This window comes from Arvicola amphibius, chromosome 8 (genome assembly GCF_903992535.2).
Source record: "Arvicola amphibius chromosome 8, mArvAmp1.2, whole genome shotgun sequence".
NCBI lineage: Eukaryota > Metazoa > Chordata > Mammalia > Rodentia > Cricetidae > Arvicola > Arvicola amphibius.
The window spans coordinates 2,999,441-3,027,141 of NC_052054.1; the positions used below are offsets into that span (position 1 = coordinate 2,999,441).

Sequence of the window (27,701 nt, forward strand, 5' to 3'; positions counted from 1 at the left end):
TCAGGCCTTGGGACAGAAACCAGAAGTCAAGGTTACAGAGTGTCCAGGGCCTGTTGATGGCACCTTCACCCAGTGCATGCTGAGTCCCTGACAGGCTTGATATGTTGGGTTGATGCCCTGTCTGGCCACACTGGGGTTTAGAGTACACAGGGCCAGTTGCTGGTCATTTAGGTTCCTGTCACCTAGTCTTGGGGCATACTTGCCTCTGGGTCTGCAGAGACCAATCTTTGTCTTACCCGACCTGTGGTCACAGTGTCTGACCTTCAGTGCTGAAAAGGCATGGCATACTGTTCTAAATCAACACATTGATCTTCCTACAGATCCTAGTCCTGGGTGGGGACTTCCTCTTAGCCATGGTCAGGGCCCATCATGGCCTAGAAACAATGGAGGAGCAAGGAGCTACCTGTCTGCAGCCTTACCTTCCTCTTACCCCTCCCCTGCATCCCAATTATTGACCAAGCCAGCACCAGTGGATGCAGGGGTCAGCCTCTGGTGGTGGCCAGCCATATCCTGGCTCCCTCCATGAGGGTGCTTGGGCTCCTGAGCAGAACCCCCAGGCCTGCTCGCCTTGACAATTCCCCTGCAGGCCCTGAGACAGAGCATGCTCGTCTGCTGGAACCCTTGCCTGGGGGAACCCATCCCAGGCAAGCCCCTCCTATATGCCCTGATGGGGTACCCTCCAGGGATTTCCTGGGTGTTCTTGTGGCCTCATCAGCCCGTTTCCCCTCTCATCTGGGACTCACCTCTACTGGCTCCCATTCTATAGAGATCAACCTGAGCAGTGGGGGACAGGGGACAGGGGAAAGATGAGCCCTCATCTGGCTGTTCCTCTGTAACCAGCCAGGTCCAGCATCCCCATAGTCCTGTGTGTTGTAAGTCTGAGTTTCTGCGTCAGCCTGGTAAAGCTGAGGCACATCTCAGACCAGCTTAGAACCGAGAAATGGAGTTCTGGTCTAAAACTGTTTCCTAGTAACATGCCCTCTTCAGCTACAGAGAACACCAAGGGTAGGGGACCTGCTAGTCCTCTTCCAGGCATGTGACAATGAGGCTAACCTGTGCCACCCCTGCATCCACGTTGGAACTGGACTTAGGCTGGACTCCAAGGCAAGTGGAACGCACTGTCCTCTGTCTGCCTAAGCTCCAAGAGCCCTAACAGCTACATGCAACTCTATAGAGCACAGCCTGAGGGCTTGCCATGGTTTCCCTTGAATAAGGGCCTCTTGTCACTTATGCCCAGCCTGGAACCTTAGCTCCCTAAGGGGGATTATGTAGTGATGAGCTGTGGGCTGCATTCCCGCCCATTTGATAGACCGCCCCTTAGGTGGGTGGAGTAGACAGAACAGGAAGAGGAAGTGAGGTAGAAGGATCAGTCAGATGCCACGCCTCTCTTAAGTTAGGCAGACCGCCATGCCTCTCCTGAGAGAGAAGCCAGATGCGATGAAGCTCCAGCCCAAGATGGACACACGCTAGAATCTGCCTGGTAAGGCACCACTTTGTGGTGCTACACAGATTATTAGATATGGGTTAGTCAAGATGTGAATAAGAGCCTGAAAATAATGGGCCAGGCAGTGTTTAAAAGAATACAGTTTCTGTGTAATTATTTTGGGGCATAAGCTAGTCAGGAGGCCGAAAGCAGGGCGGCGGGAATGCAGCCCACAGCTCATCACTACAGGATTAGAACTATGAACACACATATCTTTGGTGAATGTGACCCTGGCACTAGGCTAATTCTTGCAAGGCTCGCATAGCCTGTGTTGACCCTCTGGGTTTTCACCTCCATTCCAGAGCTGGGAGGATGGGAATGGGGCTTTAGATTGGCTGGGGCACAGAGATGAAAGCAGGCAGAGCTCAGGTACGGCTTGGGAACCTTAATGTGCAGATCCTGGACCTCGCTATGCATCCCGAGGTGACAGACGCAGCCTCTTACAGGCTCCCTCACTGTGGCAGACAGTCCAGCTCCTTTTCCAGATGTGGGCCCAGCCACGCTCCTGATCCAAGAGAAGTCTCCTCTCTAGCCACTCGGTTCCTGTCACTCTAGGGTCCGGTGATCTGGAGCAAGGTTCATCCCAGGCCCAGGGAGCAAACGGCCATCTTGAGGCCAAGAGAACGCTGTTTATTTCTGAAGTACACACATCCTAAAGCAATGACATGAAGCACATCTCAAGAAAGAGTGGGTGACCCTGCCAGGCCCATCCCTGACCTCTGCATCTGTGAGCTGCGAGGTCTCCTTCTGGGAGCTCTTCGTTCAACCTGCCGTGCTCGAGCCCCAAATTTTAGGCCCCGTAGAGTCTCTGCCATGTGCTTCTGCCCGGGGGATACACACAGAATCATCAGTAACTTTGCATCACCACCTTGAAAAGAATTTAAGATGTCAGGTGTAAAGCATGAAAATGACATTCCTAAGTGCTAGATGGCTATTTGAATGGAGAAGGTCTGCCCACACTCCGAGTAGGGACCATGGACATGGAGAAAGTCTACCCACACTCTGGGTAGACTCTGAGCAGGGACCATGGGCATGGAGAAGGTCTGCCCACACTCCGAGCAGGGACCATGGGCATGGAGAAGGTCTGCCCACACTCCGAGCAGGGACCATGGGCATGGAGAAAGTCTACCCACACTCTGAGCAGGGACAACGGGCATGGAAAAAGTCTGCCCACACTCTGAGCAGGGACCACGGGCATGGAGAAAGCCTGCCCACACTTCGAGCAGAGATCATATCCTAGCAAACAAGAGGTAAAAGTCATCAAGGCCCTGGGCTGGAAGCCATTGAAGGCCACTCATCCCTCATTGGGGTCCTCTCTCCATAGTTTAGAGACCCAGCCATGGAATGTGCATGCCACAATGAAGAGATTGATTGTGAGAGTCCCCCTGAAGAACTTTGTAGTCTAGCTGAAAAGAAAAGAGGAAAGTCCGCTGTTCAGGCCACCCTGCAGAATAGCTACAGCATAGTACCAGCCACGGTGACTAAAAGTCTGAAGACACACTGGGGACAGGACATGGCAGGGGCCTGGCAGAGTTGTAACTTTGCCAAAGATTGTGTGTCGTGGGCAAAGGGACAAGCAGGGCTAGGATTGCTCCCTAAGGCTTGGCTCTCTGTCCCCTCTGTTTTGGGGCCTCTCAGGAAAACGAACCGATGGAATCTTGGAGCAGGTGCGTGAGCTTGCTGTTCCGATAAGGGATGTGGTCACAGTGCTCTGACAGGGCTCCAAGGACATCTGCGAGGGCAGCCAGACTCCGGTTGATGAAGGAGGTCTCCTTCAGTGCCAAACCAGTCACCCCAGACACTGCTGGAGAAACCAGCAACCTGTGAGCATGGACTCAGGGCAGGAGGAAGGCAAGCAGGGATGGTTCTCGGGAGGCACCGTGCAACCTGCCCAGTTTCTGTCAGTCACTAAGATGAGTTCCCCATTTGGGTAACTTCTGATAGCAGTTCCTGTAGGCACAGACCACAGTGTGAAAGTAACAAGGGTCTAACATGGCCTTCTGTGCCAGCTCACGGTCTACTCTGCGTTGCCCGTTGCTGAAGCTGACACTCACCCTGGGGCAGTTCTGGTCCCTGCTCACCTGCACACTCACTGCCAGCCAAGTCCACAAGCTGCAGCTTGGCCAGCACCTGCTCAGATTGGTCTGCAGAGTCCACTGGAACGATGTGCGGAGATGAACCCTGGGGATGGGCAGTCCACCAATTCCCTGCCCCTGCTTTCTTCTGGAGGGAAGCCTGGCTGGACTGTGGGGCTGGGGCAAGGAGAACGACAAACAGAAAATTCACAAGGGTCTGCTCAGCCTTCTGTCAGCGTGAGAGCTGCAAGTTTGCCCTCCAGACCCGACTTCTCCTTCACTTGTGGATATGGAGTTAAGAAGTAGGGTGACAGTCCTCGCCCCTCTGGGGTGGGATAAACAGCATGTTACACTAAGGATGATTAAGCCAGGGCCTCTGTGCCCCCAACACTGAATGATGCTGTTGGAACAATAGTATTGGAACAATGCTGGCAGTGGTGTGAACTAAGACCTCAGACTGAGCTGCTGTCCTTGCTCAATATGCTCTTGCAAACTCTGCAAAGGGCTCATCTTGAGGTGTCCATCCATCTTGCTGTGTGCTGTTCCCAAACAAGTCTCTTAGAAATACTTTTGTTTTAGGCTTAATCAACCTGTCCTTGTTGTGCAAAACAGAAAACAAACCTCCTTTTGTCATAAAAGAAAGCAGAAACCAGAGGTGGTTTTACTACCCAAAGGACAGCCTATGGCACGGCGTGTCTGGGAACGCCTTGGCAGGCAGCTGGGGCTCTCTAAGCATCACGAGGCAGGGGCTGCCTAAGCCTTGCAGTGGTCAGGTCCTGCAGATGGCTGTGGCTAGTTGTAGCTGGGCTGTTACTTAGATCTAATAGATTATGCTGCCCTTGTCAGGCTCTTCTCTGGCAGAATCCAAGATGTCTACACTGGCCTTCCATGTGAGTGAGAACCATGCCCAGGGCTCTGCAGTCCTGCAGTGTATGTAGGATGCTCAGAGCAACAGCTGTCTAGCATGGCATGCGAGGCCATGGGCTTGCTGCATTTAACTGCTGGGGTGAGTCTCATATGGTCAAACTGTGCATGACTCAGGTGGCTGACCCCTAAGCTGCTGCCTTAGCAGTCACTGGCTTTTTACAATGTGGGCTTTGTCTTCACATGTGTGTGTGGGTGTGTATATGCAGACAACCTTGCACTCTAGACAACCGACCCCCAGGGCCATGCGCACTTGGTCCTGAGCGATACCTCGAACTGACCTGGCACAAGTGTCAGCTTACCAGTGCTGCCCAAGGAGGAAGCTGTGGTCAGCGTTGCCGTGACAACCAGATGAGATCGGGAAGAGTTCTGGTGTACCAGGGTGGGGTGCTGTGCTCTGAGTTTCACGCCTCTGTGGATGAGCCCCACAAACTCCACGGCACTGGTGACAGACCTGGCAGAGGACACCCCATTCTGATGTGGGGAGGGAAAGCTGCTCTGTGTTCAGGTTAGCCTAAACTGACTCAGCCGACAGACAGCTCCCATGCGAACTAAGTGTGTCAAGTTCAACACAGACTGGCAGACCTGGAGAAATAGACCTGTAATCACAAACGCTCTTCAAATACAGTAGGGGGATCCCAAGTTCAAGGCTAGCCTGGTCTATACCGTGAGTGTAAGGCTAGCCTGGTCTATACAGTGAGTTCAAGGCTAGCCTGGTCTATACCGTGAGTTCAAGGCTAGCCTGGTCTATACAGTGAGTTCAAGGCTAGCCTGATCTATACCGTGAGTTCAAGGCTAGCCTGGTCTATACCATGAGTTCAAAGCTAGCCTGGTCTATACAGTGAGTTCAAGGTTAGCCTGCTCTATACCGTGAGTTCAAGGCTAGCCTGGTCTATACCATGAGTTCAAAGCTAGCCTGGTCTATACCGTGAGTTCAAAGCTAGCCTGGTCTATACAGTAAGTTCAAGGCTAGCCTGGTCTATACAGTGAGTTCAAGGCTAGCTTGGTCTACACAGTAAGTTCAAGGCTAGCCTGGTCTGCAGAGTGAGTTCAAGGTCAGTTCGGGCAACTTAGTGACATCCTTTATCTAAAAGTGAGGAAGGCTGAGGATATTAGCTCAATGGTGAAGCACTTGTGTGAGAATCAAACTGCCGAGCTTTGAACCTGTACAGCACACCCGTGGCACACTCTGTGAATGATTTCCTAGGTTGGCAGCACTGACTCCATTCCACTCAGGGCTGGGAGTGCACTGCTGTAAGGTTAAGGACCTATCTTGTGGGGGTACTGGACCCCATGAGCAACTCACCTGCAGGTCAGCTTGGGTACTTCTGAACGTCCCTCCTGGGTTGTTACTGCCTGGCACTTAGCCCCAGATATCACTGTAGAACCATCTTTGGCCAGAAGGTCAAAAATGTTGTTGTTATAAATTTCTACTATGGAAACATCAACCTTTGAGCTTCCTGAAGGGTTTTCTGACATGAGCCTAGGAGAAACACAAGAGTTTAGGAATCAAGGAAACTCAGTGGCCCCTCACAGAAAGTGTTATGAGAACGGCTCTTGAGGGCAAATGGTTGCAGCCCCAGGAAGCACAAGGCGCGTGACCTATGAAAAATGGGGTGTGACCCCACTAGCAGCAGGGTCACCGGGGAGAGAAGACCTGGAACCCTATGGGTGAAAGCTATCTTGAGAACAAAGCTACCTCATAGGAGCTGTCTGTCACCAGCTGCCACAGCAACAGCAGCCTTTGGTATTGGGCACCCACTTCGTGAAGAGCTGTGAGGGGCACAGCCTGGGGCCTACACCTGCCCTTTGTCACTCACAGGTGCCCCGGCAGCTGCAGGCCACAGCTTCTGAGCAGTTGTCCCTCTCAAGGTTGGTTTATTTAAAGGCCTATTTGGTGAGGAGATGACTGGGCCATAGTTCCTTCTTTATATACAGTCCATCCACTCAGGCCTCTAACAGATGCCTTCCAGAGGCTGCCTGGGAACTACCTCAGGCTTACAGAAGGCAACTTCAAGACTTACAGATAAAACAGCAAAGCCCAACATGGCAAAAGTGGCTACCAACACTTGCCTTTCTTCTTCCCTCCCCTATGTTCTCCCCACTGCCACTCCAGGCTGGGATGGGATCTCAGGAACAGGGATCAAATGCACTGTTACTGGGCTGTGGGGGAGCCCTGGCTGCCCTGACACCTACTGGCCTCGACAACCGCGTCTGCTCAGGAAGCTGTTCTGAGAACAGGGATGAGAGAGGCCGTCCAGAGGGATGCTGCAGGTCAAACAGCTAGACTGAGAACAGGGCTGTCACGCCCCTGTCCTACACAGGCTGGGAGACCGCATGGCGTATATAGAACATGGCCTCACCTTTATCCCATTCCTTCCTCAGACTGTGTCTCTGAGTGTCAAATTAGAAAATAATAACTAGGATTTAATTCAAAAGACTTTTCCAAACACCACACAAGCTGTTGGCTAAAGTCTACAAACTGCTGAAAACTACAGTCAGAAGGTTTAGCACTCAGTGGCAAAGCATTTGGATGGTGAGCTGTGCATGTCCTGTCTCCAACAACTGTGGGAACTGTGATGAAGTTTATGAGGGTACCAAGGCTAGATCTATGTGTTCCTATCACAAGCATCCATGTGTTCCTGCCACACACATCTATGTGTTCCTACCACACGCATCTATGTGTTCCTACCACACGCATCTATGTGTCCCTACCACATGCATCTATGTGTTCCTGCCACACACATCTATGTATTCCAACCACACACATCTATGTATTTCTGTGTTTCTGATCACTGCTTGACATGTAGGAAAATGTGGCGTGTTTGTGTTGATAAAAATGACAAGGGAGACTAATCCAGAAGGATCAGTGTCATCTTCCGGGGTTAGAAGGGAGGGAGAAGGGTACAGGATAGGAAAAAACCCCTCCCCCTGCACACATACACACCAGAGAAACATTCTCTGACATCAGGCCCAATGTTCCAGTTCCATATGTGGGTAGAACTGACAGCTTGTGTGTGTGGAAGTAACCCACATGCCCTGAACCAATTGCTCTCAAAGTCTAGTCTCGAGTGAGGAGGAAATAAAGAGCAGAACACTCTCCATATTTCTAATATGATTATCCTTGTAAATGAAGGAAGTCAGGCAAGGGGGCGCTGGGTCCCAGTCCATCTCCCAACTGGAAGAAGAAAGATTTCCAACTCTGTCAGATTCGTTCTGATCCAGTCTGTCACTGTGCCCCAGGGGAGGAGACTTCAAACAGGGCCAGATGCAAGGGCATGTTGGGCTGGAATGTTCCACAGAGGCTCATGTGTTTGAACGGTTGGTCCTCGGCTGACAGAGCCATTCTTGAGGGTATTGCCTGGTTGGCAGATGGAAGCTAACAGGGTGGGCCTTGAGAATTATACCACAGCCCCGCTCTGGCCTAAGCTTCCTGCTTCCTGATGGGTGCCATGTGAAGTCACATTACCAGTCCGTGTTGTCCCAGTCACCAAGCTTTCCCCACCCTCTGGACCATGACCCCAAATCAGTCCTTCTTCCCTTAAGTCGTCCCTGGCAATCTGTCACAGGGTTGAGAAAGTACATAAAATTCCAGGAACGAGGGACCTCAAACATTGCTCAGGAATGGGACCCACAGTGAAGTGAAGTTGGTAATCTGATTTCTACATAGTCCCTTGAGTTTCCTATCAGCCAGAAAGGCTTCCCAGGGCTCCTTGGGCCCAAAGCCTTGGGATCCTTCTGGGCTTCTTTGCTGTCCTGATCACCGACTATAGTCTGAGTAGAGATGTGACCGGTTGCATGCAAATGCCTGCTTTAGACTCAATGTGAATGCACCTTAAAATGCAAGTTAAGGCCGAGGAACAGACAGACTCCTTTAAGCAAGCACATGGCTCACGGGAGTGATAAAGTAAGGGTGTTTTGAAGAAAGGTTTCTCCATCTACAAAGATTTTGTTTCAGAACACTATTGCCAGATAAGAGGCAAGCCAGCAGGGGCAGAGCTTACCTATGAGGGAAACTCACTGCTGGATGTGTAGACAGGGAACTTCCTGAACATCTACAGATCCTGGGTCCCTCAACCCTCAGTCACCAAGGTCAGTCCTCTGAGTCAGCTTGAGACAGATCCCCTGTCACTCAGACTGCCCTTGTGCTATCTCTAGCTTGCCCCACTGGGAAGAGGCAGGACAACACAAGATGTCTCCAGCAGATGGCATGCACAAAGCAACCAAGCGCACTCTTTCCACAGGGAGGGAAGTGTCTGGCTGGGACAACCCCCTCAAATTCTGGTATTTTCCAGCTACTTAAAGACATGACCCCCTTTGGGTGTGGGCACAGGTTCTGAGGGGCCACTCTCACCCTCAAAGCTGCGTGACGCGTCTGAGATTTGCAGAGGGTCTGCCCCTGCAGCCCAGTGACCCAGACTGGCAAGTCTCCTGGAAATAGCCATGAACAGTGGAAACTTAGCAAGGATTTTGCAACATTCTTTCCAGAAGCAGTTAGTACATGCAAACTGATAAACACATCTGCTCATGTGCACAAATATTTAATGAACGCTGGTTTACACAGGCGGAGGTGGGAGTTCTTACGTCATTGTCTGGCTCTGGTATTTAGGAGAAGGGCAACACAATAAGAGGATCCCAGAAACAAAGCCACTCGTCGGGGCAGGAGCCCCAAGAAACTGGCCTTGCTGCTCTGTGGGGTTGCTGCCTGCAGGGTGTGGTCCCCAGGAGCCAGGAGCTCCACTAGAGATGTGCAAGGTCCAGCCTCAGGCCTATGTATACCAGGAAAGTGGCCTCCCAAAGGAGCTCTGGTGACAGCCACAGAGGCAGGTCACAAGGCTTACAGTATTCAGGCTGTCCCACTAAGACTACTGAAGACCACCTTTGGGGTTTTCCTTCTAGGATGACTTTGGCTGGTAAAATGATTAGCAGGAGCAGCCAGCACCCTCTGGGGATGTGCTAATGGAACAGGGGAGCCTCTGATAGGCCAAATATACAGGAACGTCTACCATAGCTGAAGCATAGCCTCCCTAGGTCCTCTCTCCCCAAACACAACCTTATCTACCCCTTCTCTCCTGTGAACTGTCTTACTCAGAGCTTGCTCAGGAACTTCTACCCTAACAACAGACCTCCCATGTAAACCCATAGTGAGAACTATGAGTCAAGAACACCCACAAGCGAGGGTCTGCTGCTAGGGATGGTCGAACAGCCCCTGACAAGCCACTGGCTTTGTCCACCTTCCAGCCCCGGCATGTTCTCTCAGGACTCAGTGCCCACTAGCCTCCTGAGGTCTCACCACACGGTATACCTGAAGAGTTCCTCAGCTGCTCTGGGGATGACCCCCAAGTCTTCACGAGCACCTGATGGCAGCGCAGAGTCATCTTCAGAGTGGGGCCCCAACATGGTGTAGCTTTTCCCACTTCCAGTCTGTCCGTACGCCATAATGCATACATTATACCTGAAATTCAAAACTGATTTAGTACACAGACTATAAATGGAGTCTGGGGGTTTCTACCTGGGCACAAACGTCAGTGCTCCTTGGAGAAGCTCTCATTAAGCTAATCAGCTAACGTACCCTCAGCAGGCCCTTGTCTCAGGCTCAGAGGGCCTTTCCCTTGGCCCCTCTGCCAGCCGGTGGCTTCTACCCTGTTAACTCCCAATGTGGTTGCAGGGTGGCTTTATATAAATTCATGGTCCTAAATCAGGCTTGTTAGACCTGACTGGTGCAAGGCTTGCATGGCTCCCTCGGAAGGTGTGCATACTGATGTGCAAAGCTTGCACAGCTCCCTCGGAAGGTGTGCATACTGAATCCAGCACTGAACCTTTAGTTATACTCAGAACAGCCACTTCTAAAGTATTTCCCTTTTTTACGTTCATTTTATTTATTTGCTTGTGTACTGTCAGGGGTGGGGCTGCTCCATGGTCTGTGTGTCACAGCACACGTGTGGAGGTCAGGGGTCACTCCATGGTCTGTGTGTCACAGCACACGTGTGGAGGTCAGTGGTCACTCCATGGTCTGTGTGTCACAGCACACGTGTGGAGGTCAGGGGTCACTCCATGGTCTGTGTGTCACAGCACACGTGTGGAGGTCAGGGGTCACTCCATGGTCTGTGTGTCACAGCACACGTGTGGAGGTCAGGGGTCACTCCATGGTCTGTGTGTCACAGCACACGTGTGGAGGTCAGGGGTCACTCCATGGTCTGTGTGTCATAGCACATGTGTGGAGGTCAGAGGTCACTCCATGGTCTGTGTGTCACAGCACATGTGTGGAGGTCAGGGGGCACCTTGCAGGAGCTGGTTCTCTCCTTCCACCATGTGGGTTTAAAATTACATTTAAGTTTTTGGGATGTCTTGGCTGTAAGGAAGCAGCCTGACCCTACTGCCCAATGCGTACTGCAGACGTTACCAACGGCCTCTTGGAATCACCTGGTTATGTTCAACAACCCATGTACTCCTCACCTTAGAAATTCTGGCTCAGTTATCCCAATTCGGACATATCTGTTTAGCCTAGCAAGTTAAACAAGTTTTCATGAAAGCATTCTGTGTCACATCTGCAGCCACCGGAGAGAAAGCAGAAGCCTCCAAGGCTTATCACTCCATTCTTTGGGGATGGGGACCCCGAGGAGAACAGGGCATAGCAGGTCTCTCAGCCACCAGGTGCTTTCCATCTAGAGCTGCAAAGACTCAGTGTGGCCCACATTCCACACGTCTACCACCTTCCTGAAACCTCCCTAGGCAATGTCCCAAGTGTGGTGGCTTTTGCTTTTTTGCAACCAGCAGGCAAGCTCCTGGTGGGGCCAAGCCACTGGACATGTGGAGCTGAAGGAAGCCCGGCATTTGAAAAGATGCCCTGGGCTGGGTTTAAGATGGAAGGCACGTCTGGTAGGTGGTCTAGCCGCAGTGCCCACTCCACTTAGTTAAAGGATGAACTCCCTGTCATTTCTGGTGAAGGGCCTATTTTGGACAGACGTAAAAACAGATCTGAAGCAGGAAATGCTTCCCAGATGAGGGAGGATTGGCCCATGGACAAGTGGCAGTGGAGAAGATGTGGGTGTCCCAAAGTGGACATTCCTCTGTAGATGGCCAGGTCTCTGGCCACACAGCACCCCGGTAAAAGCAACTCTGTGGTGATGGCAGCTTCTCCTTTGCTAGGAAAGTCTTCTTCGGGAAGTTTGAGAGAGACTTCTCTACCAAAAGAGTTTCTCAGAATGCCTTCGGGTTCCGGGTCTTGGCTCGGAGAGTTGCAGTGCAGCCTCTGCCCCACAGCTCTGACGCCTGCCTGTGCCCAGTAGCTGTGCTAGCTGTGTGTTCCAAGACTAGAAGCATGGTTCTTAAAGAAAACAGCTCCCAGTCAGACACTGTTGCTCTCAGTCACTTCTAAAGTGGTTAAGAATTTAAAAAGAACTGAATGGAATGTTCTGCAGATATCTCTCAGGCCCATTTCATCTGTGATGTCCTTTTTGTTTCTGATCTGGATGCCCTGTCCACTGATAAGAGTGAGTTATTGAAGTCATTGACTGTCTCTGTGTTGGGTGATGGAGGACTCTCATTGGTTAATAAAGAAACTGCCTTGGCTTTTTGATAGGGTAGAATTTAGATAGGTGGAGCAGACAGAACAGAATGCTGGGAAGGAGGGAAGTTAGTCAGATGCCTCAGACAATCGCCATGCCTCTCCTCTCTGGGTCATATGCGATGAAGCTCCAGCCCAAGATGGACGTACGCTAGAATATTCCCTGTAAGCCACCACCTCGTGGTGCTACATAGATTATTAGATATGGGTTAAAGCAAGATATGTGAGAATTAGCTAATAAGAGGCTGAAACTAATGGGCCAGGCAGTGTTTAAGTGAATACAGTTTGTGTGTTGTTATTTCGGGGTATAAGCTAGCCGGTGGCCGGGAGCTGGGCAGGATGAAAAGCAGGCCTGCCCGCAGCCCCTCACTACAGTTGGGGTTAATCTGTGGGTCTATGCTTAACAGTGTTTGTTAAAGTGTTTGTATCAAGTTGGGTACATCCAAGCTTAGTGCATATGTTTACTATGTAATGTTCTCTTAGTGGACATTACATAGTGACCTTTACGTCTTCCGATGAGTGTTGGCTTCTAAATTGTCAGGTATTAGAATAACAAGATTTAACCAGATTGTGATGGTGCATGCCTTTAATCCCAGCACTCGGGAGGCAGAGGCAGGCAGATCTCTGAGTTAGAGGCCAGCCTGGTTTACAGAGGGAGTTTCAGGACAGCTAGGGCTACACAGAGAAATTCTTCATTGAAGAACCAAAGGAAAAAAAAAAGATAGCAACACTTGCTTGTTTCCTGGTTCTGTTTGCTTGGAATACTCTTTTCCATCCTTTTACCCCTAGGAGCTATCTGTCCTTGAAGGTGAGGCAACATCAACACAGAAATAGCTCCTGTTTTCAATAAGCTAGCTTGCTTTTTTTGGATGAGGAATTGAAGTTGTTAACATTCAAGGCCATGATTAAAAGATGTGTATTAATTATTGCCCTTTCATTGTGTGGTGTTTGTTTTCTTAGGCCTACTTTGCCTAACAACTATGCAAACGCCATTTGTTTTCCACTTGTCGGTGTGCTTATCCTTCTGTCTGGCACTAGGCATTCCTTCCAGGAGTCTCTGTAGGGTTGGCTTGCTGTTCATAAATTCCTTTAACCTTCTTTTGTTGTGGAGTGTTTTTCTTTCTCCTTCAATTAGGACAGACAGTTTTGCAGGGCATAGCAAGTAGTCTGGGTTGGCATCTGTGGTCTCTCACTGTTCCAATGCCTCTCGGTTTTTAAAGTTTCCATTGAAAAGTCAGTTGTGGCCTTAAACAGGACATGTATACCACCCCTCTAAGGATCAGGGGACATCCTAGGAGAGAAGACAAAAAGAATGGAAGAGTTTGAAGATGGGGGCAGGGCTGTGAGCTGTTATCTTCTGAGTATGGCATCCATTACAATCACGTGGTCACAGCAACTACAGTCACCTACAGCAGGTTTACATGAGACTGTACCTTTTAGCCAGCAGCAGACACGGGGAGAGGCTCACTGGGTCCTACCCTCTCTGATGAACTACTGGTTACTGGTGGATTCGGGAGTAGGCTGAGTCTTTGTCTTCAGCTGTGGACCCAATGCTAAGTCCACCAGCTCCATTGGCTAGTTCCAAACCTACTGCTATACAGATGGACCCGGTTAAACTCAGTGGGTCACACACAAAACAACATTAACGCGAGACAGACTTAGGGAAGCAGATGCTAACAGAGGTAAGAGGAAGGTAAGGGGCAGTGTGGCACAAGATGGATCAGAATGCAGTGAGTGTGTGTGTGTGTGTGTGTGTGCGCGCATGTGTACCCATGCATGCATGCACATGCCTGTGTGAGATGTCAAGTTGAATTAGTAAATACAAGATAAGACGAAGCTGGATGCCTCTAAAGCCTCACATGGTGAAGAAAGCTGCTCCTCCAGGCTGACAGCGAGCAAGGCGGCTGCAGCCCAGCTCGGAACCCAGGAGCTCACCTGATGCCAGTCCTCACTTTGCTCTGCTCCAGGACAGAGTCTCCACTGACAGACACGGAGCCATGCTGGGGCACCGTCAGGTCTCCTGCCACTCTCCCAGCCCCTGAAGCTCCAGCCATCCTATGGCCAGAATGAGGGACCTTATGTTTAAATGCACTGTGGCCCTGGCCTTCGGAATATCTGAACTCACCCATCCAGAAGGGATATGAGGAGGGGGCGCACATCTCCAAACACCGCTGCCTGAGGTTCTGCTGGGCCATACACTCTGGGAGTAAAGAGAGCACCACATTAAAGAGGCAGAGCACCAAGGCAAACACAGAGCCCTGGGAGAGAGAACGCCCTACAGCTCCCCATACGGAACGCTGTCAGACAAGAGTCAGATGAGAGCCTGCCGTCGTCTACAGAGCCTGCCGTCTACAGAGCCTGCCGTCTATAGAGCTTGGGGTCTGCTGCTTCTCAAGATGGCAGGGGTTAAAGGAGAGCAATGGCAAGCTGCTCACATTACATTAGCGTGTGGGGAGAGCAGGGGTGTGGAAGGAGGGCCGACCCTTGGGAACAGACAATCTTTGGTGGCTTGGACTCTTCTATCCTGTGCCCTGGCCTTTATACTGGGAGGACCACAAGGTCCATGGCCACTCTGTGGAAACTCTGTTGGTCCTGTCCCCTCTAGAGCAGAGGTTCTCCACCTGTGAGTCATGATCTCTGGGGTTTAAAATGGCCTTTTCACAGGGGTTGCCTAAGGTCATCAAAAAAACACAGTCATTACGGTCTATAACAGTAGCAAAATAAAAATAATTTTATGATTGGGGCGGGGGCGGGGGTCACCACAACATGAGGAGCTGAATTAAAGGGTCACGACGTTAGGAAGGTTGAGAACCGCTGCTCTAGGGGCTTCTTTTTTTTTTTTTTTTTTTTTTCCGAGACAGGCTTTCCCTGTAGTTTCTAGAGCCTGTCCTGGAACTAGCTCTTGTAGACCAGGCTGGCCTCGAACTCAGAGATCCACCTGCCTCTGCCTCCCGAGTGCTGGGATTAAAGGCCTGCGCCACCACCGCCCGGCTCTAGGGGCTTCTTGACTGGGGGCTCCATCCTCTTGCTCACTTGCTGGTTGGTCCTGAGGGGCAGGCTGGGAGAACCTGGGTATCTCCAGCTATGGGGGAGGAAGAGGCCCGGGTGGGGCAGTAAGCAGAGCCTAGGCACTTGGGTCCCATCTGTCCTGTCTTGCCTAGGGGATGCCATGACACTGAACCCCATGGCTATTCACTGTTACCCTGACAAAATACTTGTTACCAAAATTGGAAGGGAGAGATTTTTACCTGGAGCATTACCATATGGCTCATCTGTGAACACAGACACAGGAACTTGTAGATGAGGCCCACATCTTCCTAAGCCCTATGGAGCTGGTGTATCTGGACACTGAACCCAGCTCTGCACTTCCCCTTGAGATGGTCTCACCTTTCAAAGGTGTAGGTCTTCTCAGCAGGAGGGCGGCCAGGAAGCGCACACCTCACCAGGACTGTTTCCTAACAGAAGAAAAGCAGAGCAGCAGATTCAGGCAGGCCTCCGTTAATCAGACAGGTCAAGGCTAGCGAGTGCCGCCCAAGGCAACTCCAGCCGTTGCATGCCTCTGTCGGCAGCTTTCCCTGGAATGCAGATGGGGCTGTGCAGGAACAATGCTGGTAATAGAGACAGCAGCCAGATGGCCCCCGGGAAAGGGCATTTGATTCCTGGCCCTTCAGAGATGGGGTCTGCTGATCCCTGACACAAGAACCCATCCTGCTGAGGGTACAGACATCTCAGATTGGGCCCAGGTCCCCGTGGGGCCAGGCAGTCACATTACATAATCACACCTAATAGAGGTGAACTGCCTAGTCTTAAGCCACACCAACTTTAGGTCTTCTTGAAAGGAGGGAGCTTAAGAGAGGGTCTATGAAGGCCAAGCTGGCCTCAAACTTCGGACAATCTTTCTGCCTTTGCTTCCTCAGGTCTTGTTTCACTTACAGCTTATGAAGAGAAGCCAAGGCATTCCAGGGGGAGAAAGAGGCAATAGCTTCCTCCAGCTAAAAACAATCCTGGGTTGTTCCTAGCCCTAACACAAATATGAATTCACAAATAAACAGGGGAGTGGGAAAAAAGAAACAATAGAGTCAGGGAGACAACCTGCAGACATCTGACTCTCCACCTGGAGGGTAAGACCGGGTAGGGGAGATGCTTCCAGAATAATGTATAAAGGGAGCTGATGGATGGGTTCCAAGGAGAGAAGGGCTGGCACACAGACTGACTTTCTGCTCTGAGCTCAACCCCTGGGCCCCATGCAAAGGTGGAAAGAAAACTGTGCAGAGTTGTGTATACACACATAGACACACACAAATAAAGTTCTTAAAGAAAAAATTCATAGTGTGTATGCAGATATACGTATACATCCATGTGAAAAGTGATGCCTGTTTTGGGAGCAGAGCTACAAGCTACAGGACCAGCAGCTCTTCACTCTAGACATGGTCGTTTGTTATTGTCTACAGCTAAAGGATCCATGGAGGCTTCAGGAGTACATTGTTCTCCATCCAGTCACTGTCATGGCTTCCCCGACGACCCCCATACACATAGTAACATCAGCAGGTGCACCATGATGGCTCCCCAACAACCCCACACATAGTGACATCAGCAGGTGCACCATGATGGCTCCCCAACAACCCCCACACACAGTGACATCAGCAGGCACAACATGATGGCTCCCCAACAACCCCCACACATAGTGACATCAGCAGGCACACCATGATGGCTCCCCAACAACCCACACACACATAGTAACATCAGCAGGCACACTATGATGGCTCCCCAACAACCCCACACATAGTGACATCAGCAGGCACAACATGATGGCTCCCCAACAACCCCCCACACACAGTGACATCAGCAGGCACACCATGATGGCTCCCCAACAACCCACACACACATAGTGACATCAGCAGGCACACCATGATGGCTCCCCAACAACCCCCACACACATAGTGACATCAGCAGGTACACCATGATGGCTCCCCAACAACCCACACACACATAGTGACAGCAGCAGGCTCACCGTGATGGTTCCCTGATGAGACACACACACACACACAAACACACACACACCAACATCAGCAGGCACTCAGTGCATCTTCAACTATCTCTGCCATCAGGGCAACACCACAGGCATCCCAGCCGTGTAGGTGTGGCGGGTTACAAAAGTACTGTCAAACAACGGCCTTTGGCAACTCATCTGAGAGTAGACGAAGCCTTGATTGGGCCTACAGAGTCCCTGGACTTGGTTCAGTGTGGTCATGGCTGGCCCTCCCCTGTCCTCAGACCAGCACCTTGGGCATTCCACACATCACCAGTTAAAGGAGGTAGCAGGTACCTGTAGGAGTGACAAGGAAAGTCATTTCCTACCAGGCTACTGAGGCCTTGCTTTGAGTCCCTAGGTCAGGCAGCAACTTCAGCCAAGATTCAGGAGCACAGACAGGGCGGGCCAGTCCACAGGGCAATGGCTGTGCAGGAGAGGCAGAGCTGGGGTGACAGTCTGTCCTAGCACAGGACCATCAAATGCCACAGTGGCCTGTGGAGTCACGTGCAAACTTGCACATCTAGGCGGTGGTGCCATTAGGGAGATAGTGTACAGTGGGTGCCATTTCTGGGAGCCCCTCTCCTCATAGGGTCCACACGCTGGGTAACCATGGCTACCTTACCAGCTGTGCCCCTACATACTGTGCTCTATCCCTGGGTGGTTCTTAATTCTCTTCCCATCTAGAACCCTGAAACATCAACAGCAGCAGACACCCAGAAGAAACAAAGGCTATAGTGTTTTTTCTAAGATCAGGCTGATGGCTTCCTGGCAGGCTCTCACTGTCCTCCACTGACCTTTACCTCACTGTGGCAGGACATTTTTACCGTCAGCCACAAGTGACTCCAAGGCCCCAGCATGACACATACCCAGCTATCTTCAAGTGCCTGAGCTTTAACCCTAAAAAAAAAGTGAAAATGTTAAGGTTTACAATGTCTGTCCCAAACCCCAAGGGATATTATGTTTGGAACACAAAATTCCATGAAAGCTCCCCAGTACCCAGAAGGCTCTTGACCATGTAGAACCATGTAGAACGCTATTCCACAATGGATGTCATGCATAGCAGCATCAGAAACTATCCCAAGAACAATGTTCTATTTTTAGCAAGACAGTTTAAATGCTCTTGCCTGCCTGTGCTCCAAATCTCCCCTTTCACATAACTAAATGTCCCTTATTCACATAAACCAGTGACTTCTCTTGGCTATTAAACAGGGATTTTGTTTTGTTTTGTTTTTGTTTTTTTGTTTTTTGTCCCAATGTTCACACCCTGGTCCCCTGCAGTATAGTGCTCATCTGGATGGGAGTCACCAGATTGACCACGGCCCTTTTCCCAACTGGGCCATGACAGTCTCTGGACTCACTTGCAAGGAAGCACTTACGTGTGTGTGCACGCACACACGCACAGACATACAGACACATGCATGCACATGCACACACACAGACACATGCATGCATAAGTGCACACACAGACATGCACATGTACATACACAGAGATATATACATGTGCACACACAGATATACATACACACACACTGCTTATCATCTATTTCTGAGGCATGTTTTGTGATCTGGGAATTGAGCTCAGGGATTCTCACATGGTAAGCATATAGAGAAACACATAAGGCCCATTCTCTGACCTTTATGATTATTTTCTCATTTGTATCCAGTTCCTAGCATATCTTTAAAAGCCATGAAATCTCAGGGATAAAAAGTAAGTTTTAATCCAAACTCAGGGCACTCATGTATGAGTCCAGTGAGGGGAGGTGCGTAAACTTCAGCCCTGTTTGGCCTGAAACCATCCAAATGCATGGTCAGCACTCACACTGCCCCTCACCCTAGCCTCTCTCGGGCTTAGTCCAGAGTTCTTAGCTGGAGGGGACCCGGTCATCTCACAGAACAGGATGCTCCATGCTCCGGCAGAACAGCAGGTTCGAGATAACTTCACAGTGAACACCAGGGACTGCCCCCACAGGCAGGAAGAGGCCCTGCCATTCATGTTGGGGAAGCAATATCTAGATAGTCCCTGTAGGGGGCAGATACCTGCGTGACACGAGGAATGTAGGTAGATATGTAATCATATTACTACATTTCTTCCTGAGGCAGAGACACTTGAGAACGTTGGCCAAGAAGCTAACTGCCCAAGACAGCAAGGAAAAGGCAGTTTGAGTGTGGTCAGTGTGGGTCCTGTACTGACATCTGAATGGCTATTTATGTTAGTGAATATGTTAATGCTAATGAATATGTTTGTGTTTATGGTGACATTAGCAAAATTACACAGTGTGAAAGCAAAGCCCCCAAGAAGCGCAGCTAAAACTAACCGATGGCTTTTAAAGAGCAGCTACAAGTAGAGAGATGATATTCATGCAAGAACTGACAACTAAAGCAAGAGGCCCCCAGTAGATGACAGCTATCACCTTAAAGTAAGGCTGATGTGGGAGTCCCCCTGTATACTGTGAATGTGTTTTATTACTACTGGTTAATAAGAAAGCTGTTTCAGCCAATAACTTAGCACAGTGAAGTCAGGTGGGAAATCTGAACAGAGAGAGAGTAGGCGGAGTCAAGGAGACACCACGCAGCTGCCGAAGAAGAAAGATGCCAAGAACCTTACCAGTAGGCCACAGCCTCGTGGTGACACACAGATTAATAGAAATGGGTGATTTTAAGATGTAAGAGTTAGCCAGGAATATGCCTAAGCTATTGGCCAAGTAGTATTGTAATTAATATAGTTTCTGTGTGATTATTCTGGTCAGGGTGGATGGGAAATGAACGAGCAGCCTCCATCTAAATAAGGCCCTAAACAACACACAGACCCTAAGATGTGGTGAAGAGCTGGGCTCCATTCCCAGTGCCCTTGAGCCCCAGGGCAGTGGCAGGCCCAAGTATGATATTAGCACAAAGGTTACATCGGGACCAGGACCTGAGAATATGGGAGGAGTAGGGGGGTTAGAAGAGGCAAGGGGTGGGGGAAGGAGATGGGTCACCTCACCTTGGGGAGGCCCTTCCCTCATTTGTTGTCAGGTTCAGGCTGATGACCATTATATGTAGGGGATTGATAGCTTGTCCAGACACAGAGCCTTCTGGAATCCTAGTTTCTAGGGTGTGTGCTCAAGTACCATAGTCACTGGACAACAGAGTTTCTGTGTCCCATGAACTCTGAAACAAGGTGTGCAAACAATGGAAACAAGCCTCCTCTTCCTCTTCGAGCTCCCCTTACTGCTGCTAACTGGCCCACAGGTTCTTTTGCTGTCCCAGCTTGCCAGGTTTGAGTCACCTTCTCTGAGCTTCCTCCCTGTATACCTCCCTCTGTACTGTGGACTGCTCCCTCAGGCCCATTCTCTTTCTCAGATTAGGAACAGGACATCTCTCAAGTCTACCTTCTGCTATGTCATTGATCGACTTTGGGAACACATGTACAACAGCTGATGCTGAAGGCCAAAGGACAGCCTGCTGGAGAACAGACATGGTCTGGGAGTCACGGTGATAGTCACTGGCCAGGTAAATTCAGGTTGCCCACCCACTATCTCCGTAGAGATGAACAGTGGCACACCTTCTCTACCACATTCTCAACCGTCTCGGCCCACACAGCAGTCCTTTGCTGTGCTGTTCTTCTACTGAATGATGGATACACAGGGCAATGCCTGGAAAAGCCCTGGGACCCACGGACCACATTAGCAGCTGCTGTATATTGCAGTTACCTTCCAGGGACAGAACATGCCTTAAGTTCCCTTTCTCACATTAGATGGGCTCTTGCCTTGAGGAAATATGGCCTCTTATTAATGGTGCTAATCTCCTTAACAATTTTAGGCTCTCTTTTAACATAAGTACTGGCTATAATATCAAACTTGCCTTTTTCTCTATGCACTGTATGTTTTGTATTTCCACCCCATTTGCTGTTTTTCATTGAAGACTTATTAAGAGTAATTACTGATAACCGTATGACAGAGTCAATATTGGGATCTCTTGAAATCTCCACCACCAAATAAATTAATCCATTACTTTTAAGTTTAGCCTCAGGTTAAGTTCTTAGGACAAGGACAGAAGGAAGCTATATTTTTACAAAAAAAATCATAAAAAAGGTCTTTAGCAGTTGTTAAAAGTATTGTTCCCCTCTGAATCCCCTTGACCTGGGCTTCCACAGTCTGCATGGCCCTTGGCACTCCTGTCTTCCAAGCTCCTATTAGGGCAACCCACTAAATTCTGCTCACAGCATTCAATCTCTTCTAGTTCAAAGTCCCAAAGTCTTCCATAGTCAAAAAACAAAACAAAACACCAGCATAGTCAGATGGTGCAGCAATAGTCCACTCCTTCATATCAACTTCTGTTTACTTTTAGATTACTGCCATAAGACACCATGAACAAAACAGAGTTTACTGGCACTTAAGCTCCAGAAGGTTGGGGTCCATGATTGCAAGGTGTGGTGGAAGGAGCAGGAAGCTGAAGACTCACACCTTGAACCATAAGTATGAAGCAGAGACAGTGAAAGGGGAATGGGGCAATGTAACATAAGAGCCTGCTTGTCGCCCCAGCCGTCTGGCTAGCTTAGCCCCGAAATAACCACACAGAAACTGTATTCATTAAAACACTGCTTGGCCCATTAGCTCAGGCTTATTATTAACTCTTGTCAGGTATATTAACCTATTATTCTTATCTGTGTTAGCCACATGGCTCAGTACTTTTCTCAGTGGGGTAGGTTACATCCTGCTTCTTTGGTGTCTGGACAGGATTGGAGGAACGGGCTTCCTGCTTCCCAGAATTCTCCTGTTCTCACTGTCCCAACTCTACTTCCTGTCTGGTTTCTCTGCCTATACTTCCTGCCTGGCTACTGGCCAATCAGTATTTATTTAAAATATAATTGACAGAATACAAACAATTCTCCCACACTAGGGCAAGGCTTTGAAACCTCAAAGCCCACCCCCAATGACATTTTTCTTCCAGAAAAGCCATACTTCCTTAATCTACCCAAATAGCATTATCAACTGGGGACCAGGTATGGGGACCAAAACTATGTAGAACAGCTTATTTAAAGTGTCACAGAAATTTAGAAATTCAAGTCAATGGCAGGAAGAACCTCCACTGCAGTCAACCGGTATTTGTTGCAAAGCCAACAAGCTGTTCTCCTGAGTCTTTCAAGTAAGAGGTGGATCAAATGAAAAGTGTAAACAAGCAAGCTGTAGGGTTCTCCAGGACAAGGGCAGCCATGTGAATCTGTTCTTACTTACAGGGTAAGTCGAGAGGTGCTGGGCACTGAGATCACAGGAGGAGCCAACAGAAACTCAAACTCTTCAGGTTTCAGGAATAAAAATATCATGAAAGCCAAGAGATGCAAGGCCATGAACCAACCATTCACTCACTCAGCAGATAAGATTACATGCAGTCCTAACATGCAGACGTACTTATTAAACAGTTTGCATTCTGCTGATATGTCTTAAACACAACCCAAAATGCTACAATCAAAGGAAATATCTTACTTTGTTGAGTAAGACTTGAAAACACTAAGACCTCTGAACGTGATGAGTGGAATTTGGGCAGGGCCCTGGGAGGTCTGCTAAGGGACGGTAGAATAAAGAAGCAACACAATCTGATTTCCCCACCAGCTGGCAGAAACCTGCCCAAGGATGTGTTTTCTCAGTGGGTAATTCATGAGGGTTGACCAGAAGGCTGCAGCCTAGAAAGGCTAGAGTGGGTCCTGTTTAACTACTGGTACTCTGAGAGCTCACCTAAGGAATGAGAGAAAAGGCTAGCAACTTGAGAATGGGATGTCTTTGCAAGAGGGGGGACTTGTTGCTTGTTTTTGTTTGTTTCTTTTTTGAGACACAGTGTCACTATGTAATTCCAGTTGTCATGGAACTCACCATGTGGTCCAGGCTGATGTGGAACTCAGAGATCTACCTGCCTCTGTCTTCCAAGTGGTGGGATTAATGATGTATACCGTGACAATCAGCTGTGGAATGTCTTTAAACCCCAGGTCTTGAAGTCTTTTTTTATAAGTCTCCTTTTGCTTGCCTTAGCAATGCTGGTGCTTGAGGCAATACAAGGTGTGTGAGACAGAACAAAATATACTTTGGGGGATGGTGAGAGGGATTAGAGGTTAAAGGAGCTGTCAAACTGACAATCTGAGATCTATCCCTGGAACCCGTGTCAAGCTGGGAGGAGAGAAGCAAGTCCTGCAAGCTGTCCAGTGACATCTGCATATGTCACATACAAAACGAATAAATGTAATAAAGATGGCTTTAAAGAAAAGAATTTTAAAGACCTTAAAAGCGTTTATTTCCAGAGGCTCTGTTAATTTTTGAAACAATTATTATCATACTTTATCCTTTGTAAAAACAAAAAATAAAAGGCCATCAAATCACTGATTAAAAGTATTTCCAGTGTTGCTGAGATCTATGATGCACCATCTTAAGACTGATCCCTATGAAACAACTTTTGGAGCAGACTGTAACCAACAGCCTTCAGAGCAGGAACTGGAGAGATGGCTCAGTGGCTAGAAACACTGGCTGCCCTTGCACTGGACCTGGGCTTGGCTCTTAGCACCCACAAGGCATCTCCCAGGCATCTGCAACTCCAGTTCTAGGGTATCCAACCCTCTCCTGACCTTTGCAGGCACTGCATACATGCACACCATGTACACACACATGCAGGCTAACCACCAACACAGAGTAGACAGACTCATGCTGCCTGAGTGGCCACACTGACTCTTGTAACCTGAGAGAATGGTCAGACTAACTCTAATGACCTGAGAGAACGGCTACACTGACCCATGTGACTCGAGAGAATGGCCACACTAGCTCCTATGACTTGGGAGAGTGGCTGCATTAACCGTCATGACTGAAAGAGTAGCCACACCAATTCTCACGACCTAGAAGACTAGTCACACTATGCCCATATGTCCTGAGATCTCAAGTTAGACCCAAACCTGCCAGTATTAACAGTCAGTAGCTTTCTAAATTTATTTTGTGATACCTGCAATAAGTTAGAGCAAAATATAAAACCAGCCCGACCCAATATAACTTGATTTTTAGACTTTCTAACGTGTACACTGATACAGAACTGACTGTGTTAGTACCAAGACCCTGCGTTAAACACTTAGCCCACTCAATCTTGTATTCTTGCACACACCTGCTTCTCTTTTTTTTTTAGCACAGTCTAAACTGAAAACAAAAACCATCTCAATCTACTTGTAAAGCTACCACGTGCTTCCTCAAAGGTCAAGGACTCTTAAAACACAATCAACATCTTACTCATCATACCTTGTGAGGTAAGTGCTCTTGAAGAGTGGCTGAGCTCGCCCACTTCCTGTTGCTAGGACCAAATAACTGAAGCTGGGTAAGGCACCAAGAACTTTGTTTGGATCAGCGTTGTTGTTCAAGGATGAGGTGACCTTGGCGGCTTAACCTTTGTCATAGTTCTACATCACATCATAGTTGGCGTGTGTGCCTGAGAGATCTCACGGCAGGATGAGAAGGGACAGGTATCCGGGAACAGTTTGTCCCTTTTTATAACAACCAGTTCTTGCTACACAGGTGCCCTCTAGAAGTGACCTAATCACCTTGCAGTAAGCACCATCTTTTTGTGTGTGGGGGGTATGTGTGTGTGTCACATGAGTGTGTAAGCATGAAGAGACCAAATGAAGATTAGGTACCTTGGTTCATCTCTCTTCCTTACTATCTTGAGACAGGGTCTCTCACAGAAGCACAGGCTACGAGAATATGCTTGTGTACCGCTGCCCCCCATGCTGAGATTACAGCACACACACTCACACCTGGCTGGTGCTAAGGGTTCATGCTTACCTAACAAGTGCTCTTACCCACTTAGCCATCTCCCCTGTTCTAGGCCCTGACTCTTAAAGACTCTACCCATTCCCAATACACCATTCTGGGACCAAGCTTCCAGCACAAGGCCCTTTGGGGGATGTTCATATTCAAACCATGACAGTTACAGAACTTGCCATCCCAAGCATGCCACTTTGACACAGAAGGGTGACTTCTCATTAAAGGCACTTGAGAACAGAAGGCATAAGGACAGCTGACCTTTCTTTCCTCATAAAATTTAGAGATGGAAGTCCCTGATCTCTCTTTCAAATTTGGAGATGGATGTCCCACATAAGGGTGGTTTTCTCACTGAAGGGAGGTCAGACTTGGGTAAGCAGCTTTTATTTATGATAATATCATACCATACCATACCATATCATATTATTTTTTAGTATTTATTTATTCATTATGTATATAGTATTCTATCTGTGTGTATGCCTGCAGGCCAGAGAGGGCACCAGACCTCATTACAGATGGTTGTGAGTCACCATGTGGTTGCTGGGAATTGAACTCAGGACCTTTGGAAGAGCAGGCAATACTCTTAACCACTGAGCCATCTCTCCAGCCCTCATATCATATTATTGACTCATGGCCTAGGAGATCATTTATGTTTTTCTAAGTCCCCAGATGTCCCCAATAGCCTTCACAACTGTGTCTGAGAAAGCCACATGTGATGTAGGTATGTCTTCTATCTATCTAATGATTTCATTGGTTAATTAATAAAGAAACTGCTTGGCCTGATAGTTTAGAACATAGGTAGGTGAAGTAGACAGAACAGGATGCTGGGAGTGAGGCAGATGCCTCAGGCAATTGCCCTGCTTCTCCTCTCTGGGACAGTCGCCATGCTTCTCCTCTCCAAGACAGACGCAAGTTAAGATCTCTCCTGGTAAGCGACCACCTTGTGGTGCTACACAGATTACTAATTATGGGTTAAAGCAAGATGTGAGAATCAACCAATAGGAGGCTGAAACTAATGGGCCAGGCAGTGTTTAAAAGAATACAGTTTCCATGTAATTATTTTGGGTAAAGCTAGCCGGGTGGCGGGACACAGCCCCGCTGTTTCATCTACACTCATGGAAACCACTGTGTAACCGGAGTCATATGTTATAGCCTCTCCCTCCTCTACTCTATCTTTTTTATAATGCATATTTATTTGTTAGGACAATAATATTCATTTTCTAGTGAGGCATCCTTCACTGTTGTTTAATCTTCAGCTTGCTGGTCTGGAGATACAGCTGGATACAGGTACTTTGGTAGCATGTGGACTCATGGCCTGTCATAAGGACATGAGATCATCCCATCTCCAGTTCCGTGCATGCTACTATACCTCCACGAAGACTCTGTCAGCCCCGAGGCCGGCAACATCCACAGAGGACTAAAGGGAGGGCCCAAATGGCTACTGGTGATGTTCCAATTTCATCTTTTGTTCTTAGATGGGATCACCCATAAGGACAAACTTCCCCTCAAAAGCTGCTTATTTCTACTGAAATCTACTTCTCACGGGAAGGGGACCACAGATGGGGAACTCTTTCCCTCCACACTTCTCAGAATGCACGGAGTCTCTAGGTTCTGGTGTAAAGGAGCTCAGACACTTTAGCATATCTTACATTTCAGTTGGCTTTCGTCCCGCCCTGAGATCTGTTTTCAGCCCAGCATCTCTCGCAGTGCATTCTGCATGCTGAGTCATGGTTATCATCTGTGAAACCTCCTTTATCATGGATACAAGGGGCCCAGTACAGTCACCTAGGACTTCCCCACCCCATGAGCACGATACATGTCCAGCCATAGTTGAGTATTGGGCTCTATAGATAAACCAAGATATCTGAAGAGATGGAGAAGAAAGAGTCATGCCCACTTCAAATTCAGAATTGTAAGGTCCATATTCACTTCGCTGCTTTCATGCTTTCTCGTGACTGAAATCTTAGCCCTTGCTTTCTTGGTCTTTTGAACCACAAGGCCAACACTGGTGAGCATGGTACAAAGAATGAAACCAACGCATGCCCCTTCTATCCGAGTGCTTCCCAGTGTAGGGGGCCCAGGACACCCGGATGTGACGCGGCAATGACAGCATCTCTGATGTCACTCACTAGGAACTACTTACATCATCAACAGCGTGGACCGCTTCTCCTAGGGTGGGGCTGCAGAGACAAGACAGCGGTTATCAGAGCGCCATTGTAGGCCACTTCTTCCTGACACCAAACTCTACGTACTGGCTATCTTATGTCTGCTGCTCTGTTTCCACAATGCTTGCCTGGACTCTGGGTGCTCTCCCCTGATGCTCGCTCGGTTCCCGAACCTCTGCCACACATCCCACCTTTCCTTTCATATCTCCATCTCCTGTGTGTGTTCCGAGGGTGGGTCAGCTATGGGCTATGATCCACGCAATAGCTGACGCCCCACCCACCGGCCACGTACCAGTTTTAGGACAGGAATGATAAGGAAAGCCATGTCAGACTGTGTGCCTACAGGAGCTCCAATGCCTACAAGAACCAGGAAACTGAAAAAGCTACTTTATTTCAAAAAGTATGTTTCAAAACAAAAATTGAAGGAGAATAAGCAACCAGAGCATCAGTGGAGGTTCTGACCTAGGAGGGAAAGGAACAGCCTAGTGACCCAGCCATACTGGAAACGTCTGCGTCTGCATCTGAACTATTCCACATTTCGTCTGGAGTGTGGGATGCAGTGGGGTGACTGAGAAAGCACTTCTGATTGCCTCAGTTTACACTCATTTAGACCAAGGATTGGGCGGGGGTGACTGCTACACCCTACAGATGGGCACAGCTGGACAGCTGGACAGAAGCAAGCCTGTGAG

At 49.0% G+C, this 27,701-nt stretch overlaps 1 protein-coding gene across 1 annotated transcript in view; it reads right to left on the reverse strand.

Annotated features, from left to right (window-relative positions):
- Kif25 (kinesin family member 25) overlaps positions 1-27,701 on the reverse strand; it is a 36,018-nt gene continuing 8,317 nt past the window's right edge. Inside the window, exons 5-15 of the mRNA XM_042055518.1 lie at positions 26,991-27,027; positions 15,437-15,504; positions 14,175-14,249; positions 9,788-9,937; positions 5,789-5,965; positions 4,785-4,936; positions 3,565-3,735; positions 3,132-3,287; positions 2,201-2,351; positions 1,928-2,091; positions 1-269 (exon numbers count right to left, since the gene is read on the reverse strand). Of these exons, the coding sequence (XP_041911452.1) occupies positions 1-269; positions 1,928-2,091; positions 2,201-2,351; positions 3,132-3,287; positions 3,565-3,735; positions 4,785-4,936; positions 5,789-5,965; positions 9,788-9,937; positions 14,175-14,249; positions 15,437-15,504; positions 26,991-27,027 (1,570 nt within the window). The remainder of the gene's footprint in view (positions 270-1,927; positions 2,092-2,200; positions 2,352-3,131; positions 3,288-3,564; positions 3,736-4,784; positions 4,937-5,788; positions 5,966-9,787; positions 9,938-14,174; positions 14,250-15,436; positions 15,505-26,990; positions 27,028-27,701) is intronic.